This window comes from Lupinus angustifolius, unplaced genomic scaffold, assembly GCF_001865875.1.
Source record: "Lupinus angustifolius cultivar Tanjil unplaced genomic scaffold, LupAngTanjil_v1.0 Scaffold_203_33, whole genome shotgun sequence".
Classification (NCBI taxonomy): domain Eukaryota; kingdom Viridiplantae; phylum Streptophyta; class Magnoliopsida; order Fabales; family Fabaceae; genus Lupinus; species Lupinus angustifolius.
This window is the reverse complement of record NW_017726866.1, coordinates 33,635-53,024: the sequence shown is the minus strand read 5'-3', so window position 1 is coordinate 53,024 and position 19,390 is coordinate 33,635. Positions and strand designations below refer to the sequence as shown.

At 32.9% G+C, this 19,390-nt stretch overlaps 2 protein-coding genes across 2 annotated transcripts; both read left to right on the top strand.

Moving 5' to 3' along the window:
• Positions 1 to 5,544: 5,544 nt before the first annotated feature.
• Positions 5,545 to 7,044, top strand: LOC109340583. The gene has a single exon (XM_019578305.1). It carries the CDS (start codon positions 5,545 to 5,547, stop codon positions 7,042 to 7,044), a length of 1,500 nt encoding a protein of 499 aa, XP_019433850.1.
• Positions 7,045 to 14,969: 7,925 nt separating this feature from the next.
• Positions 14,970 to 17,738, top strand: LOC109340585 (LOB domain-containing protein 4-like). The gene is made up of 2 exons (XM_019578308.1): positions 14,970 to 15,291; positions 17,114 to 17,738. Exons 1-2 carry the CDS (start codon positions 15,115 to 15,117, stop codon positions 17,468 to 17,470), a joined length of 534 nt encoding a protein of 177 aa, XP_019433853.1. The 5' UTR covers positions 14,970 to 15,114; the 3' UTR covers positions 17,471 to 17,738.
• The last annotated feature ends 1,652 nt before the right edge of the window (positions 17,739 to 19,390 follow it).

The following is a 19,390-nucleotide window of genomic DNA, read 5'->3' as shown; positions in this document are numbered from 1 at the left end:
AGCATTAAAGTAGAGTTTTTTATTTTTCTTTCTGTCTATTTCCTCAACGGCTCAACCAGAAAGTTAAAAAGATAATAATGATGTTTGTGAAAATATGTTTAGAAATAATTACTATATATTAGATAAATATTTATAATTTTTTCTTACCCATTTAGACACATTCGATAATTACTCTTATTTTATATTGGAGGAATCACTATCTTAATTTTAAAGTTTCAAATTTATAATATTTTTTTGTAGATTAAGGTGGTTGTCTGTGAGAATTTTTAGTCGACTATAAACATGAACTATAAATTTTGAGTATATACATATTAGAAACTTTTTGTTACATGTTTACACACATATATATATAAATATATGTATGTATGTTTAATTTAACCGTTATGCAGTTTAATTATTGAACCACTAAACCATTACTCTAACCGATTTGATGATTGGTCCGGTTTTAATAACATTAAGTTCAACACTAACAAATCACTAACAAGGCTAAAGATAAGAGTAACAATAGTGGGAAAAAGTTATTAACTTGAAAGTTACAAGACAAATTGATATAAAAAATTATTACTGAACCGATCCAAAAATTAAATAATTTTTTAGGATAAAAATACAGAGTTTAGTGTATTACAAGAGATTGATGAATTTTCTATAGACATACTGTCCGTAGTGATGGAATTTGTTTCTATCAAATTTATCCACCATCAAAATTTTGACTTTTCTGAATAAAAAATGTCACGGATGGAATTTTAGTAGGTAATAGTAGGGCTGGAAATAAGCTGAATCGAATTAAATCAGATTTATTTTGGTTTAGCTTGATAAAGATTGATTTTACTCGAAACTCGACTCGAGTTCGATATGAGTTATTTTTTAACTCGAGTTCGACTCGGTTAAATTTCGTAAACTGTTCGGCTCAGTTTGAATTAGTTCATTTGGACAACTCAACTAATTAATTTATTTTTAAAATACTATAAAAGATTTTACATATATAAATATAATCTTGTTTATAAATTAAATAACAATAAATATAAAAAATAAAGTATGAATCATAATAAGCATAAAAGTTAGTTTATATACACTAGTGTCTATAGGCACTTCGTGCCTACCGATCAATATTACATAATATTACACATTCAATTTTTATATATTTTATTTTTTAGAATTATAATATATTTATGGTGTTCGATGTACATTATATTATTATTTTTGTGTATTTATGATAATGTTCAATTTAATGTGAAAGATGTAGTTAATTAATGTGTTGGTGGTGGTTATTTATGATTATATAGTTTTTTTGTAAATATTAAATAATATTAAGGGCAAAACAGGAAGTAAAAATTACACAAAGTATATACATACATATATATACACACATATATATAAAAACATATATACACACACATATATATATCCACACAACCTAACAAGTCGAACTATATCCAACTCAAGTTCGACTCGTTTATTTAACGAGCTCAATTTATAGCTCAAATTTAACTCGTTTATTAAATTGTTTTTGGTACAAATTCAATTTACATGCATGTTTCGTTTTTGTTTTAATTTTGGGAAATTAACACATTCACCAAAACGACTAATAAGAAACACCAATTATTTTAAATGTATAGGAATCCGATGTAGGAAGAAACAATATTATAATATGAATAATCATGTGAAATCAATCGGTGATCAGAGTAGATCTTCAGAGTTTTATCACGACTTTTACCACGACCCTAACTATTTTTACCGAACAATTGGCAACTTTCATAAATCACGTGATGAACAATGCCAACAACGAGAACGAACGAGGAGACATGAGAGGAAAACTGCATAGGGTTCTGTGCGGTGGAAACAATTATCGCACTGTTATTGTGGAAGAGATGATTGTCCATGAAAGTCGTCAGTATAATCACGACAACCAGCATTACCTATGTTCAACTTTATCAACAGTTTATCTTCTATCAAGCCTATTAAGGTTCTTCCCATTACTCTGACTTCCAACTCACTTACCTTCTCATCGCCTCCATCTGTTATCTCTTTGGGCACATCAAAGAGATAACTAACCTAACAATCAATAATAAAGAAATAAATTTTTGTCCCTTAATAATCAATTGAATAATCTTATAATTTTAAAAGTATAATATAAGCCATATAATTTAGTGATGGGTACCGCTTAAAGTAAACCTATAGGGTGCTAATACCTTCCCTACTTCATATTCGACTTTTGAACCTGAATATCAAAAATCCAAAGCTCAATGTGATTGGGCTAGAAAGATTTTTTTTTATACCTTTTTGGCCATAAAATGTAATGACAACTCTAAAAATGTCGCGCAGCCAAAAGTCGGGGCACGACACATTTGAAGATGCAAAGAAAATCTTTTCAAATGATAAGACTCTTGGAGATTCAACTCTTGTGCATAACAACTTGAGTGAAATACGGTAAAGATTTCTATAAGCAATGTTGCAATGAAACTACCACAACCCTTAAAGTATAAATATGATAGCCCTGACTATAATCCAACACTTTGTGTTAACGAGACTAACAGTCCTTTGAAGTTACATGGTGAGGCATCATTAGATGTTGCCTATATTCAGGAAGAAGGCTACAAAACAGATTCAGTTGAGGGCAAATATCTTCTTCAAGGAATCTATCAGATTGATCTAGAGAGTGAATGTCCAGAATATGATTGGATGGTTTAATTCTCGATCATCATGATCTGTTGATTTTCCATTCACCTAATGAAGCAGGAGCTTTCGATGCCGTATTTCAGAAACTCTTGGACTCTTCTATCAATTTTATGTCTTTGTTATCATAATCTACCATCAATAATGGCCCCAAAGTGCAAATTGTTGATCCAGATGCTTCGGGTTTTGAACATGAAAATGAAGATAAGGTGAGTGCTATTAGGGATTGAACTACACCTAAGTTAGCGACTGAGGTACACAATTTTCATGGTTTGGCCACTTTTAATAGGAGGTTTCTAGTTGGTACTTACAACAAGTTGCAATCACACAAGTATGGTCCGTTCAAAGTAACTCGAATGATCAATGACAATGCCTATGTGGTAGCTCTCCCAGATTCGATGAATGTATCCAATATTTTCAACGTTGTTAACATTCATGAGTATCAAGCAGGTGCAACTTTTTATTAAGAAGATAACTCAGGGTATCAATTATTAGGTGGAGGAGACTGATGTAGTAATTATTTTTTATTATCTTTTCGGTATCTTTTCTTTAGTATTTCACTATGCTAGAATAGCAAAACAACAATTCTTAAAATTGTCATTTAACAACGCTTTCCATGTGAGCGCAATAGAACATAAAGTTATATTCAACAATGTTTTTTGAAGCGCCGTAAAAAGTAGACATTTAACAGAGTTCACTGAGGCAAGCGCGGTTAAATATCTACTTTCTAAACAAGACAATATCTTTCTCATACATTCTATCAAGCACATAACAAGCATGTCCAACCTCATCATATTTACAATAAATTTGTTAAATCACCGACGAATCCAACTACAATCAACTTTAACAAATTCCAATATTATAAAATAACATAAGAGTAATGAGATCTTACGCAAATTGTTCATTCTTTCTCCTCCAATGTGCAAGTCCTTATAAAGTGTTCAGGTGTTCCTCCATGATCCATGCAAGCTGCAAAAACAAATAAAAAATGACATATCTAAAAAAAGTGCAAAAGTTATGAAAAAATTACAAAATTAGGGGCAATTGAAAAAGAACATTTACCATCATATTCAAACCGTGTGTTATAAACCAGTGAACCATAGCAAAAAACCTAGAACATCATAGTTGCGTAACATTACAACAACTAAAGATCACACTATTAGTGAAATTTTTCCACCAAATTGATCATAAATAAATTAATTATTTAAAAAATATAACGATTCAAATGCATCAAAGACTTGTTATTTATGATATAAATGCAAGTATCAAGACTGAATCAAAAAGAAATAAATGAGCTAAAATAAGATAATGATTTACCTTATGCTTGAAGAGAGAAACCAAAAGTCGATAACTTGCTTGAAGAGAGAAACTAAAAACAAAAGAGAAAAAATATAACTAATGTGAAGAAGAAGAGTAAGAGGAATAATAAACTGAATGATATATGTATTATTGTGTGAAGTTTTGTTTTTAAATTTCAAAAGATTCTCACCCAGTAAAACAAGCGTTTAACATCGCTCACTAAAGAAGTGTTGTTTAATATATGAATATATGACCTTTAACAGCGTTCACTGAAACAAATGTGGTTAAATGTGTAACTTTTAACAACACTCATTGAAGAAGTACGATTAAATATATGAATGTACGACCTTTAACAACGCTCACTGAAGTAATTGTGTTACTTTTAATAGCGCTCATTGAAGCAAACAAGCGATGTTAAATGTGTTACTTTTAACAGCGCTCATTGAAGAAGTGCTATTAAATATCATTTCACTAATCACATGGGCATGATTCCTCACAGGCGTTGTTTGAATTATTGGAATATCTTTTGGCTCGCTACTATTTGACTATCTGGAGGTCTAGAAATGACTTTATATTTAATTCAGTGCATCCCTCTGTTGAGAAATTTTTTGAGGCTGCTAGGGTTACTTCTTGGCTTTGGATCAATGGGAAGAGGTGTAAAGATCAATTCTCTTTTGCGGACTGGATAGCAAACCCCATTTTTTGTCTTATGTTGTAATGACTTTTAGTTTTTTCTTTTTTCAGCTTCTTTCTCTCCTGTAATTATTTACTCTCTTAATAAAATATTTTCTTTTGCCGATAAAAAAAATATATATATGAATTCTCGTCCACCTTACATTTAACAACATTCAACACACAAACATTGTTAAATGGGCGTTATTAAATATCAATTACGACATAATATTTAAATATTTTTGGGGATGTAGTCAAAACAACATATTATCTTTGTCAATAAAATTTGAAAGTTTTCTCTTTTTGGAGGATTCCAGAGTATATCTATTAGGTTTGTATTTATAAACTTATGTTTATCTATGTTTGACATTTGCCGATGTGCTCGTGATGCAAATCTTATGATGAGAAAATTCATGTATCCTATTATTTTTTTAGTTCTTAATTATAGAACTTTTTCCTCAACGTTATGGGTGAATTTTCTTTCATTACTAAAGGATTTGACCCTGGGTAACAACAATACTTTCTTTATAAGGATGTAGTTGTTGAAGAAAGCCCAATAACCCAAGCCCCAAGCTCTTTTGGTTTCTGGTTTGGTAGTTTAGCAATACTTTCTATTTCTGGTTTGTTAGTTTGAATTTCTGTTAATTCTGTTATGGCACTTGCTATAAGAGGAAGGTTTTGTAAAACTCTAAATATGAATGAATCTTTGGTGAATTAAATACTCCTCTCTTATTTTCTGCTTTAGCACACAATTCTCTAACAATTGGTATCCAGAGCACGTTTTCTATCCAAGGGATCTACGATTCTCTTCCTCTCTCTGCCTTAAAGCTCTGCTGCGTGTAGTGGCTCACTGTGTGAATCAAAGGAGTGACAAGGAGGAACCTGTGCAGAAAAGAAGACATGGCTGGAAATGGAAGCAACATTCCCTCAATGAGTCTCCCAATTTTGACAGAGAAGAACTGGATTAGGTGGAGCATACAAATGAAGGTACTCTTCAAATTCCAGGAAGTGAGTGATGCTGTAGAGAATGGGGTTCTTGTACCTGGTCCAGAAGCAACCGAGGTTCAAAGGGCCATGCTTAAAGAAGCCAAGAAGAAAGACAACAAGACATTGTTCCTCATTCATCAATGTGTAGATGACATTCACTTTGAGAAGATACAGAATGCAAACACATCAAAGGAAGCCTGGGACATCTTGATTCGAAGCCATTCTGGTGGAGACAAGATCAAGAAGGTAAAGCTCCAAACACTTAGAAGACAGTATGAATTGATTCATATGGAAGAAAGTGACAAAGTTGGAGAATACTTCACAAATGTGCTTACAATCACTAACCAAATGAAGGGGTGTGGAGAAGTGATAACAGATCTCATGATTATTGAAAAGATCATGAGATCCTTACCACAAAAATTTGATTTCATAGTAGTAGCTATAGAAGAATCAAAAGATGTGTCAAGCATGAAGGTTGAAGAGCTTCAGAGCTCCCTAGAAGCTCATGAAATGAGACTGTTGGAAAGAAATCCCAACAAAAATAATGAACAAGCCTTGAAGGCAACTCAGTATAGAGATGAGGAAAGAAGAAAGAACAGAAGATGGAAGGGAAAGAAAGATTGGCCAGAACAAGCAGACAAAAGAGGAGGGCCAAGAAAGAATCAAAGATTCAAGAAATATGACAAAAGGAGTGTAGAATGCTTCAAGTGTCACAAAACTGGACACTACTCATATGAATGCACCGATGAAAAGAAGAATAATCAATATGAGAAGGAAGCCTACAAAGCACAAGAAGAACCTGAAGGAGAACCAATAACTCTGATGGTGACCAACTCTAGTGATCACAATGATGAGTCATGGTATCTTGACTCAGGATGCTCAAACCATATGACAAGTCATAAGGAGTGGCTGACTGACTTCAATCCAAGCAGGAAAAGCAAAGTCAGGTTTGCAGATGACAGCACACTGAAGGTAGAAGGCACTGGTGATGTAGTAGTTGTAAGGAAGAATGGATCAAATGCATTGATCACAGATGTATTATTCATTCCTGGATTAAAGTGCAACCTTCTGAGCATTGGGCAATTGGTACAGAAAGGATTCTCTGCAACAATGAAAGATGGTCACTGTGAGATCTATGATGGTGGAAAAAGGCTAATCCTAAGAAGCAATATAAGCAAAAACATGACATTTCAAGTGAATATCAAGGCTGCTGAGAAGCAATGTCTTGCAGCCATGGAAATTACAGAAGAGAGTTGGTTGTGGCACAATAGATATGGCCACTTGAATTTCAAAAGTCTAAATAAGCTTGGATCAACAAACATGGTAATTGGTCTTCCCCTAAAGTACCAAAGAAAATGTGTGAAGTATGTTTGGCTGGCAAGCAATCAAGGAGACCTTTCAAAACTGAGTTGAGCATGAGGGCCAAAGGAGTCCTAGGTGTGGTGCATTCAGACATTTGTGGCCTCTTTGAAGAACCATCATTAGGTGGAAACAGATACTTCATTACATTTGTTGATGAATTCAGCAGAATGATATGGTTGTATGTGCTCAAATTGAAGAGTGAAGCATTTGAAGTCTTCCTAAGATTCAAGGCTGCAGCTGAGAGGGAAAGTGGAAAATTGCTCAAGATACTTAGAACTGATGGTGGAGGTGAGTACACTTCTAATACACTTGAATCATACTGCATCAAGAATGGCATCAGGCATGAAATTACTGCTCCATATACTCCACAACATAATGGTTTAGCAGAGAGGAGAAACAGGACAATCTTGGACATGACTAGAAGCTTGATCAAGGAGAAAGGCTTACCACAAAAATTCTGGGGTGAAGCTGCATCAACCTCAGTATACATACTCAACAGAAGTCCAACTAAAAGGCTAGAAGACAAAGTTCCAATTGAAATTTGGACTGGTCAGAAGCCTAGAGTAAGCCACTTCAAAGTGTTTGGGTCACTAGCATACAAACATATTCCTGATCAAAGGAGAACAAAGCTCCAAGACAAGTCAACAGCAATGGTGCTCATTGGATATCATCCAACTGGTGCATACAAACTATATGATCCTATTGAAGACAAGGTACAGATAAGCAGGGATGTAATTGTCTTGGAAAAAGAAAGCTGAATTCCTGAGATGAGTGATGAAGATATTGTCTCAGAAAGGGAAAGTGTGATGACCTGTGACAGTGGTGCAAACATCATCCAGAGATCTCAAAGGGTAAGAACACTACCTAACAGATTCAGTGATTATGAGTTACTTCATGATAGTCAGATTGATGAGGAGGGTGACTTAATTCATCTAGCTCTAATGGCCGAGGCAGAACCAATAAGTGAAGAAGAAGCCCTGCAAGACTCAGTTTGGAAGAAAGCAATGGCTGAAGAACTCAAATCCATTGAGAAAAATCAAACCTGGAACTTTGTGGATCTTCCAGAAGGAAAGCATAAAATAGGAGTAAAATGGGTTTTCAAGCAAAAATTCAATCCTGATGGCTCCATCTCTAAACATAAAGCTAGATTGGTAGCCAAAGGATTCCTACAAAGAGAAGGAGTGGACTACTCAGAGGTATTTGCACCAGTGGCACGAATTGAAACTATAAGGATGGTAGTAGGAATAGCATGTGCAAAAGGTTGGGAATTGTCTCAACTTGATGTGAAGTCAGCTTTCCTTCATGTCCCCTTGCTAGAAGAAGTCTATGTCCAACAACCACCTGGGTTCATAACAAAGGGAAAGGAGCACCAGGTATACAAACTAAGAAAGGCCTTGTATGGGTTGAAGCAAGCTCCAAGAGCTTGGAACAAGAGGATAGATTCTTTTCTTTTCAAACTCAGCTTTACAAAATGTGCAGCAGAACATGGAGTGTATGTAAAGAAGGGGAGAAATGGAGATCTAATGATAATTTGCCTCTATGTGGATGATCTACTCATCACTGGATCAAACTCCAAAGAAATTGATGAATTCAAGAAAATGATGGAGGCAGAATTTGAGATGACAGACTTGGGCAAACTTAGCTACTTTCTTGGCATGGAATTCACTCAAACCATTGATGGCCTGTTAATGCACCAAAAGAAGTATGCTAGGGAATTGCTGCAGAGATTCAACATGACCTCTTGCAACTCAGTAACCACACCAGTAGAAGCCAGTGCAAAATTAACAGCAGATGAAGGAGGTAAGACAATTGATGAAACTCTGTACAAACAGATCATAGGGTCATTAAGGTTCCTATGCAATAGCAGACCTGATTTATCCTATAGTGTTGGACTTGTAAGTAGATTCATGTGTAGTCCTAAAGAGTCACATATGCAAGCAGTCAAAAGAGTGTTGAGATATGTACAAGGTACATCTGATTATGGAATCTTGTTCCCAGCTGGAAGACAGAAAACTGAATTAGAGGTGATTGGGTTTGCTGATGCTGACTATGGTGGAGATTTAGTGGAAAGAAAAAGCACATCCGGGTACCTATTCATGTTGAACAATGCACCTATCTCTTGGTGCTCCAAGAAACAACCTGTAATTGCATTATCAAGTTGTGAAGCAGAGTATATCTCTGGAAGCTATGCAGCATGTCAAGCTGTCTGGCTCGAAGAATTGTTAAAGGAAATGGAAATCAAAGTGAGGACTCCACTGCAGCTTAACATAGATAACATCTCAGCAATCAGTTTAGCAAAAAATCCAGTAAGTCATGGAAGGAGCAAACACATAGAAATAAGGTTTCATTACCTTAGAGATCTAGTGAACAAGGAGAAGTTAAAGGTTGTGTATTGCAACACTGAATCTCAGTTTGCAGATGGATTCACCAAAGCTCTAAAGGTTAACAGATTTGAAGAATTAAGGAAGAGGATAGGCATGAAGAAACTTGGTAGCTTGGCTTAAGGGGAAGTGTTGAAGAAAGCCCAATAACCCAAGCCCCAAGCTCTTTTGGTTTCTGTTTTGGTAGTTTAGCAATACTTTCTATTTCTGGTTTGTTAGTTTGAATTTCTGTTAATTCTGTTATGGCACTTGCTATAAGAGGAAGGTTTTGTAAAACTCTGAATATAAATGAATCTTTGGTGAATTGAATACTCCTCTCTTATTTTCTGCTTTAGCACACAATTCTCTAACAGTAGTGTTATTGTAGTTGTCGGTGAAGTATTTTGGAAAAAGAATCTACGATGGATGTTACATTATTACTGCTTATGGACGTTCCTTTCCAACAAGCTGTTTCAACTTTCAATGATAAGTTAATTCATACGCGCTAAACAATTTTAGTAAGCAACATACAGATTAAGAAAATCTGGATAATTCTAGTGAACAAGGATTAGATAATTCAACTAAAGTCACTTCAGGATTAGTTGGTGACCAACGCAAGTTCTTCACAATAACAATAATTTTTAGTCATTAAGTTTACGAAAAAAAACATGCATGCACATATATAGTATAATAATTTTTATATTCTACAATTTACTTCTAGAGTTTTAGTCAGTCATATGGATCCTATTACTTAGAATTATCATCTTAGCCTAGTTTGTTTTTTCTCTATATTGTCTATTTGCGTGTAAAGTTGCGTCAGTATCTCATAATGGATCATTGGAAAAATCTAAAGCACATAAAATAATAGTATAGGTGGATATCAAACCCAACAATGTAACTTAAAGGATCAAGTTAAGTAACACAAAAGGAAGACAAAGATATTATTAAAAATAAAATATCACTTGCATGCTGAAAATATTGTCCATCCATATCTCAATCCTAGTAAGTGTAAAGAAGATTTTACTCTTGGCTTTGGCACGGTTTTGATCCAACATCACCAAAAAGAATAAAAGGAAGAATACTTATAAAGACAATGAAGATTCAAGCTTCAAGATATTCAAGACATTTAGTCTAAGTCTAAATAGATACTTCTATCCTATACTCTTAATTATACAATAGTAGTAATGCTCAAACTATTTTGTAAGAAAATTGAAACACTTTAAAATACTTAAAAAAAATTCAAAAATAGTGGATAACAAGTTACTTCATCTAAGTAACAGGTTACAAGTATGAGAAAAGAGTTATCCAACTTAAAACTGATCAGAGTAATCCATTATTGTCTTTGCGTAACAAGTTACTAGTGTTATTAAAGTTGAGTAATCGATTACTCAAAGTGAGTAACCGATTACTCTAATTCAAAATTAAATACACACTGTACAGAACACTTGAGTAATCGATTACTCAATGCTGTAATCGATTACTGAGAGTTGTTGCATCAGATTTTCAAATTCAAAGTGAATGAGTTTCAATCCAAAAGACTTGTTTTCATTCCAATCAATTCCTAGCTTTTCTAAGAGACATTTTGGCTGATTGGAAAGCTTATATAAAGACATTAAAACCCATAATCAAAACATACAACTTATACACAACTCTCATACAAATTTCAAAAGCTCTTATACTTATTCTGAAATTATTCTTTGCACTTTTTGCAACAAGTTCTTAAACTTTTAAAGTTGATTTTTCCGAAGTTGCTTAAAGTGAAAGTCTTTCAAGTTTACAAACTTATAAAAAGCATTATTACTAAGTATACTAAAGAGTTGTGTGGATTGCAAGTTATATCACTTTCATACTTGTAAAGACAATTCCGCCATTGTTGTACATTCTTCATTATTATTGCAGAATACTTTCTTTCACAAGGTGTGATAAGAAAGGGGATTAGAATTACTTGGAAATGTGTTTTTCAAAAGTGAATAAGGATTAAGGAGTGTGTAAGGTACATAGAAATCTCGATGTGAGATATTGTAATTGCAACTCATAATCTTTAGTGAAAAAATCTCTTGTGCTGCAAGAGTATTAGACGTAGCCTTCGATGGACAAGAAGGTGAACTAATATACAATTCTTGTGTACTCTCTTCTCCCTTATCTCTTTGATTTTACTTATTAATTTTCTGCATATATTTGCCGCTGCATTTTAACTCTCGATTTTGCAGAAAAAGTGGTCATTATTTTAAGTCAACTAATTCACCTCCTCTTGGTTACAATTTCAGTCTTACAATAAGGATAGTAAAAGAAAACATAATAAGATTTATTAAAATAATATGAAAATGTATGGAGGAAATAATTATCCCACGCAGCTCACTTATTCATGCGGTTAAGATTATTAGATGATAACGAATTAGTGTTTGTTTTCTTCTGTATGAATAAACTTGTGTAGTTAACATATTCTAATCAGTCTTTATCATGGGTAATAACGTATCAACATGATTTAACTTGTCAACCACTTCAATATATCAATAGTATGTGCAAGTAAGATCTACGCTGATTTAATTTCTCATGCCTGCTCCGGCCCATTGAGTCACAATAATACGCATATATGTACAAATGTTTCTAACCACATGCCATGTCCACCATAATAATTTCACCACTTAAACACCTTGAGAATGGAACTTTAGCCTTCAAATAAATGATGGAATACCACAACATGGAAGTGTTGTGTTGTGAAATGAAACTTTTAATTGAAGAATGTAATGAGAGAATAGTGGTTTATAAGCCTTGGATAGACTAAAAAACTTGGGCTAACCATTTAGATCAAGTTAGTTCCACCAAGCATGTTAGACGAAATATCATGACAATAATGCTAGACAGATGATATATAGTAGTAGGGACTACAAAAAAAAATCAAACTTGAAATATACTTTTTTATCTACAAAAGGCATTTTATTAAAAATGTACTTGTACACAATATTATAAAAATCAAGCAAAGTTAATAAGTAAAAAACAAAATTAAAAGAAATATCAATAATGAGGGTAAAATTGTAGGAGTTATGCGAAGATTGACATCACACTTTGAATAAGATTTTGTTTATCTTCCCCTTTTTCCAATGATCCAGAACCAATACTTCACCTCTGTCTCCTCTACCACATGTTGTACCAACTTTTGAGTTGAGTTGAAGATGAAATCATTTCTAGCAAGTCAGATAAACCAAACTGTTGCTAACCATATGATACTCCAGAACTTCCGACACTTTTTGTTAATTGGCATACCATATAGATAGTAAAATTGTGTTTTGGTTTTCGAGATAGTATAATACAAAGATCTAACAAGTTGTAGATTGATTCTCATACTAAATAGGTAAACCTCCAAGAAGAGTAGAGATGATGAGAACATTCAGGATGGTTGTTACATAATCTATATAAAAGATCTCATCTCTCTTATGGAACAACTCTCTTTCTAAGTAATGTTTCCATAGTTGGCAGTCTATCCTGAAAGAGTCTCCATCCAAAAACAGTGACCTTCAAAGGTGCCTTTAAGGTCCAAAGGAGATTGATATTACTGCTTTGAGTGTGTTCACTTTGGTGAGGAGCTTATAAGCTTATTTGACTAAATATAAGCTCGATTTGTCGTGAACCCACACCCACAAGTCTCTTGTATGTCTCCGTATTGCACAATTTTGTATGTTCTGCAACAAAGAATCTATTAATTCAGGTTCTCAAGTAAAATGTTGTCTTCACTAAGTTAGATTCCACTCCCATTTCTCAAACCATCTTCCAAGGTCACTTATGAGAGCATGCTTATACTAACTTAAATTGAATAATGTGTTGTGCTTTGTCATAACATTTCCAAATCCTGACTAGATATCTTTCCAGTATCTGTTATTATTCCCATTCCAACTTTCCTCACGATGTCGTTCCAGAACCACGCATGGTGCTCCTCCCCTAACAACTAGATTGTAGATGTCTCAAATCCAAAGAGAATATTTTTGTTGTGGAATAAATGCATATTCCTTGGATGACCAACAATTGCATGTCTATATTTAGACTTCAAGACTCTACACCAAAAGCCGTCACTCTGAATTTGAATCCTCCATTTCCAATTCCTTAGGATAGCTAGATTGAAAAGATGTATGTTTTTAATTCCTAACCCTCTACCAAATTTTTCTTTGCACATATTTTTCTATTTAACCTAATTTATTTTCCTTTTGTTTTCGATCCCGCCCCAAAGAAAGTCAAATTCGATTTTCTCAATAGAATTCACGACCGTAGCTAGAGCTCTATAGAAAGAAAGAAGGTATGTAGGCAAGACAAATAAGACCTCATTAATAAGAACAACACAACCTCCATAAGAGATATGAGCCTTCTCCCAAGATAAGAGTCTTGATCGGAGTCTCTCAAGAATGGGTTTCCATACTTCAATTTTCCTATGGTTCATCTCACAAGAATGCCCAACTAAGAGAAAGATTGGTTGCTTATCTTAAAATTTAAGGTGATGGATAAGGTTTCGATGTCATCCACGGGAACGATCATCCTGATCAGATTTCTTTTGGTGATGTTTGTTTTAATTAAGACCGGGATCATCTCAAATAACCTTAGGGCACTCTTCATAACTATCGACTAGGAACTTGTTCCTAGATGAATGAAGTGAACAAACATTTTGAAGTAGCTTGTCTACATCATACCATAAAGAAACTAAAAACAAATGATGAAGATTAATATTGCTCAAACTCGGACTAGGAACTTGTTCTTTTGCTTACCTTTAATTTGACTTGATATATAAAAATACTCTAGTTGCTGTATTATTAATTAAATTTGTCAATTGATGTTGCATGATTTAGATTCTTCATTTAATTTATCTTGAATTGCATGAGATAATCCATTGCATGTCACTACAAGTTCATTTCTACACTCTCTCGTTTACACTTTATCTTTCCTATTTCTTCTTTTCTATATTATATCATCAATCACTTCTATTTCTCTTCTATAGTGACCTCCTACACCCTAAAAGAAGCATGGAAGTATAATTTTTCATTTCCTAATCCTACTACATAACACAAAATGGTCTATTTCTGTGTTCACCTAGTATGGATCCTGAAAATGAAATGGAATACAAGTGACAATTTTTGGATCAAAACAAAAAACATCACCAATCTGTATTGGCTTCTAGGGGGTATGCCCCTTGTACTGTTGTAATTTGAACGTTTTTGTTTTTGGAATGCAAGTTTTCAACTTTTTCCAACAAAAAAATGACTATTATACTTACTGAGAAGAGAAAAGTACTGCAGCAAACTAACATTACAATTTCTATCAACTTTTATTGTCAGTTAAAGTGGGAAACAAATACTGATATTGTGTTGTGAATCAGAACCAAACCCCTTAACTTCAGAAGAACTTTTAGAAATATGAAGCCATCAAATTTTATTAATCATAGAATAAAATAAATAATAAGACAAAAAATGATATGCATGTGGGGCAAAAGATCTTATCAACAAGGATGATTATGTCCTGCAAAATCTGGAGACTCTTTCTTTTGTGGGACCCTTAATAGATTTTCTGTCACATAAGGTCTCAATATAACATCATCTCAACTACCCTCTTAAGTCCACCTTTCCCTCTCTCAACTTCTCTTTTTTCCTTTGCTTTCTTTCATTTCCAATTCTCACAGCAACCCTACCTTATTTCAAATTGGAATATTAACTACCTCATACTATTTTTCTACTGTCTCAAAGTGCTTAGAACTTTGACCTATTCTTCAACTTGGAAGAACATGAAGGAGGGTGGTAGAAAACAAAGTGCAATGTCTCCATGTGCAGCATGCAAGCTTCTTAGAAGAAGATGTGCTAAGGATTGTGTATTTGCTCCTTATTTCCCTGCTGATGAGCCTTATAAGTTTGGGAGTGTACACAAAGTTTTCGGGGCTAGTAATGTCAACAAAATGTTACAGGTTCAATTCTGATGCACCCTCAAAATATATCTCTATCATATACTTTTGTCACTTTCATGAAAAAAATAGTAGTAGAACACTTTTTCTTCAGCAACTTATTGGAAGGCAAATGTGGATTTTTTGAAAAGAAAAGTCATTTTGTTCATAGTTCATACATACACTAGTACAATATTATGCGATTTGATCCTTCAACCTTTTTATCGCTTCACCTTATCACCTATGTTTTGCTATTATTCTCCATCTAATGTGGGAGTTTATTACACCTCTCTCACAATCAAAGCAAATTGTCTAAAACGTGAAGTTTACAACTGGAACTTGCTCTAGGATCTGAAATATTGTTATTTAACTGCATTGCGTTGTTAAGACTTGAAAAGGAATACTAATTTCACCATTTATGAGTTGAATTTTGGAGGGGAATGAAAAGAAATGGAAGACTTCAAAGTCATCTCCCATGTATTTCATGACTTTGGGAGTACTCCTACATACTTCAAATTTTCTTAGTACAGGATATTGATGGAATTGGCTGAATATAGACCAGACTCTATACTATTAAGATTTGTGTGAGTTATATTTAGAAGGATAAGGAAATGAAAGAAAAATTTTTAGAATTATCTGTCAAATGAATTTCATAATTTTAAAGTTTTTCATTTTCATGCATTCTCCTTCAAAACTTAACTCATTAATAGACTCTCAAGTAAAAAAAGACTCCCAAGCTCACCCCACCAAGGTATGAGCCCAAATCTAGCTTTGAGGTGGTTTAGTTGAGCTAAAAAATGTTAACATGGGATATAGGGTAATAATAAGCATGTCACCAGACTTAGACATTTAATTTTCCAATCAGGATATATGTCCTAGAAAATTTATACTTTCATGTTCCAAGCTAAATACATTCTACTAAATAATATAGAAAAATTATTTTTTATTTATATAAATTTTCTTTTTAATTAGGTATCATTTTTTTATTGGATTGAGATACAAATTGAACTTCAAAAGTAAGACAGATCATCTCCATTAATAATTTTCATCCCATTTGGACCAGTACTTTTTTTACTTGGCTTGGACATGACATGGTCCCAAAACAAAAGGGATTTTCTTTCTTATTTTTCTCCAACATTTACTTCTATTATAGTGGTCAGTTACAGTTTATATGGTCCTACAGTCCACAAGACAAAGGACCAGCCTTATATAAATTTGCTTTATTACTTGGTGAAGCCACATAGTGTTGAGAAGATAAAGTAAAAAAACGTGGTTAACATGCATTATTGCTTATGGTTATATGTATCCCAATTTGTTCAACATTTCTCTTTATGACCATCCTTTTGGCTTTTTAGTCTTGGAGTCCTTGTAGAATGCTATTTCAGAAAAGAAAAAATGGCTTCAGTATGCATACCTTTTTCTTTTCTGTCGTTAAAACCAGGATGACATTGATAGAGACATCTATTAATATGTCCAAAAGTGACAAAGGTTCCCACAAAAAGCTATTTCATATTGTAAATAAATTAATGTTTAATTAATGGATTAATTATTTTGTAAGCATGACACCTTCATGACATATTATGTTAGCATATTTTTCTTATTAGCTATGACATATTTTTCTTATTAGCTATGACATATATTATCATATTAACATATAATAATTTGCTCAAAATATGGACAAATTTGTAACTTTTCAAATTTATTGTAACAACTTGCATAAGTTAGAACTTAGAAGTACTACATGAGTCTTGGATTTGGTATGTGTGTTAGAGATTGTAATTCTAATTTCTAATAATACATGTTCTTATGTGTTCTATATATGTTTATTTCTACATAAAATTGGCAGGAATTACCAGAATATCAACGACTCGACGCGGTTAGTTCGATGGTATATGAAGCAAATGCAAGGGTGAAGGACCCTGTCTATGGATGTGTAGGAGCCATATCCTCTCTACAGCAACAGGTTGATATGCTTCAGACTCAATTGGCTCTGGCACAGGCAGAAGTTGTGCACATGAGAATGCGCCAATTCTCAGGTTCATCAAATCAGCAGCACCAATCAGTGCCTCATGCAGGATCAAATTCATCATCAGAGAATTTGTACCAATCAAGTAGGGTCCTATCTTCTCAGACCAAGTCCCTTTTTGCTATGGACTTGGTTGTTGATCAAGCCAACATGGGACACTCCTTGTGGTCATGCTAGTTTAGCTTATGAAATACTACTAAATAGTGCATATATTATTCAAAAATGTTTTTATGTACATCACACAACATGACACTTATGTTACATGTTTCAGTTTATGGGGTAACATATCAGTAATTTGCCTTATAAACCTAAAAAGCGTCACAAAAGTGTCACGTTGAGATGTACATATAATATTAATGGGCTATATTATTGGGCATGTAAGCATGGCTCCATTTTATTTATTTACTTATGATTATTAGTATGGTGGACTTAGCTTTAATTTATTTTCTGCCTCATTAGTATCTTTTATGTTTTGTATCCTTCCCTTCTTATGAACTAGGACATTTCTCTATCTTGACCAAGAGATGATGAGGGATTAGTTAGCCTTTTGTAAATGTCTATACTTGTAACTATGAGTAATCATATCACTATTATATTAACTATTAAGTTGATTATATTTTCTGTGTTTTCACCCAGTCTTAATTATTTTAGCATATATTTCAGCTATGGAGGGTAATTTGTTTTGTCTCAAAAAATATGTGATTAGTTGTGACTAGTCAAAAAATAATTAATTATTAAATTTTCAACTAATAATAATAAGTAACACGTTTAATTGGATAAATGTTGTATTCTTTTTTGTGTGAGAGAGAAGGAAAGAAAGAGTAATAAAACTTGTCCGAGGTGAAAATAATTGATGTCCTAAGAGCTTATGAACAATCAATGGAAATTGAGTAAAACTATCTTTTCTTTCTCATCTTCCTTTCTTTATATTTTATTCTTCAATTATGGCTTTTATTTTTATAGATATTAGCGTGGTAACAGAGTTTTGATATCAAATATTTAAGTTTTATATATTTTATTTTAGTAAATTAGAATATATTTTTAAATTGGATATACTTTATATTGTAATTTTTATTTAGTGCATTTTATATTACATTTTTTTCTTAATTTTAATGATCAAATTAAGGTGAGAGAGTGGTTAATATATTACTAATGATTGTATATAATTATATGATTTTTTTGTATAAATTAAAATTTGTTAAGGGCAAAAATAGTAAAATTATTATATGATTACATCACATTCTTATTTTATGAATTAAAATGTTCTTTATTAGATGTATTTTATGTTATAATTTTTATATTTATTATAAATTATAATATAATTACAGTTATTTCGAATTATATGATTTTACTTTAAAAATAAAAATATTAATGGAAAAATAAGAAAATAGAATTATGGTGGTAGTTATTTCAAGTTTTGACTTTATATATAGTATATAGTATGGATGGGAAAATAAAACGGTTTTACGGCCATTATACATCTTTTCACAACATCATTCAAATCACTTCCCATCATCCAATTATTTGCTTATTGGTAATTTTTATTGCACCAAAAATGCTCAATTTATACCATATTGGTTTAGGGTTCATGGTCCATGTTTTTGCTGCAATATTTACACAAGATGTTACAATAACTTGTGTGTGACAGGTGAGGTATGAGAAGGAATTCCATATGTGACCTTACATGTTATTTTTCCTGAAAAACACGAACATGGTCTAAGATCACGTATGCAATTAATGATATTTGCCTTATGAAGCTTATTTCAAAAATGTTAATCGAGTTTTGTAGGTTCAGGTAAGAAAGGAAAGTATGAGAGGGTCCAAATTGTACCGAAACAAGAATCTTCTCTATCATGTGTTTGTGTTTTCATTTGTTTTTAAATAACAAAAGTCTAATTTCATTATAACTAAAAGGATAAATTTGTCATTAAAAAATTATTTATCTTTTTGAAGCATTTGTGAGAAAATTACACATACATAACCTTAGGGTGAAGATGAATAAAACGATTATAGAAAAGTTTGTGTTGTCTCAACTTTTTTGCCATTTGTTACCCAAGCCCATATAAGACAAACCAAAAAACCCATAAAGGCCTGCAT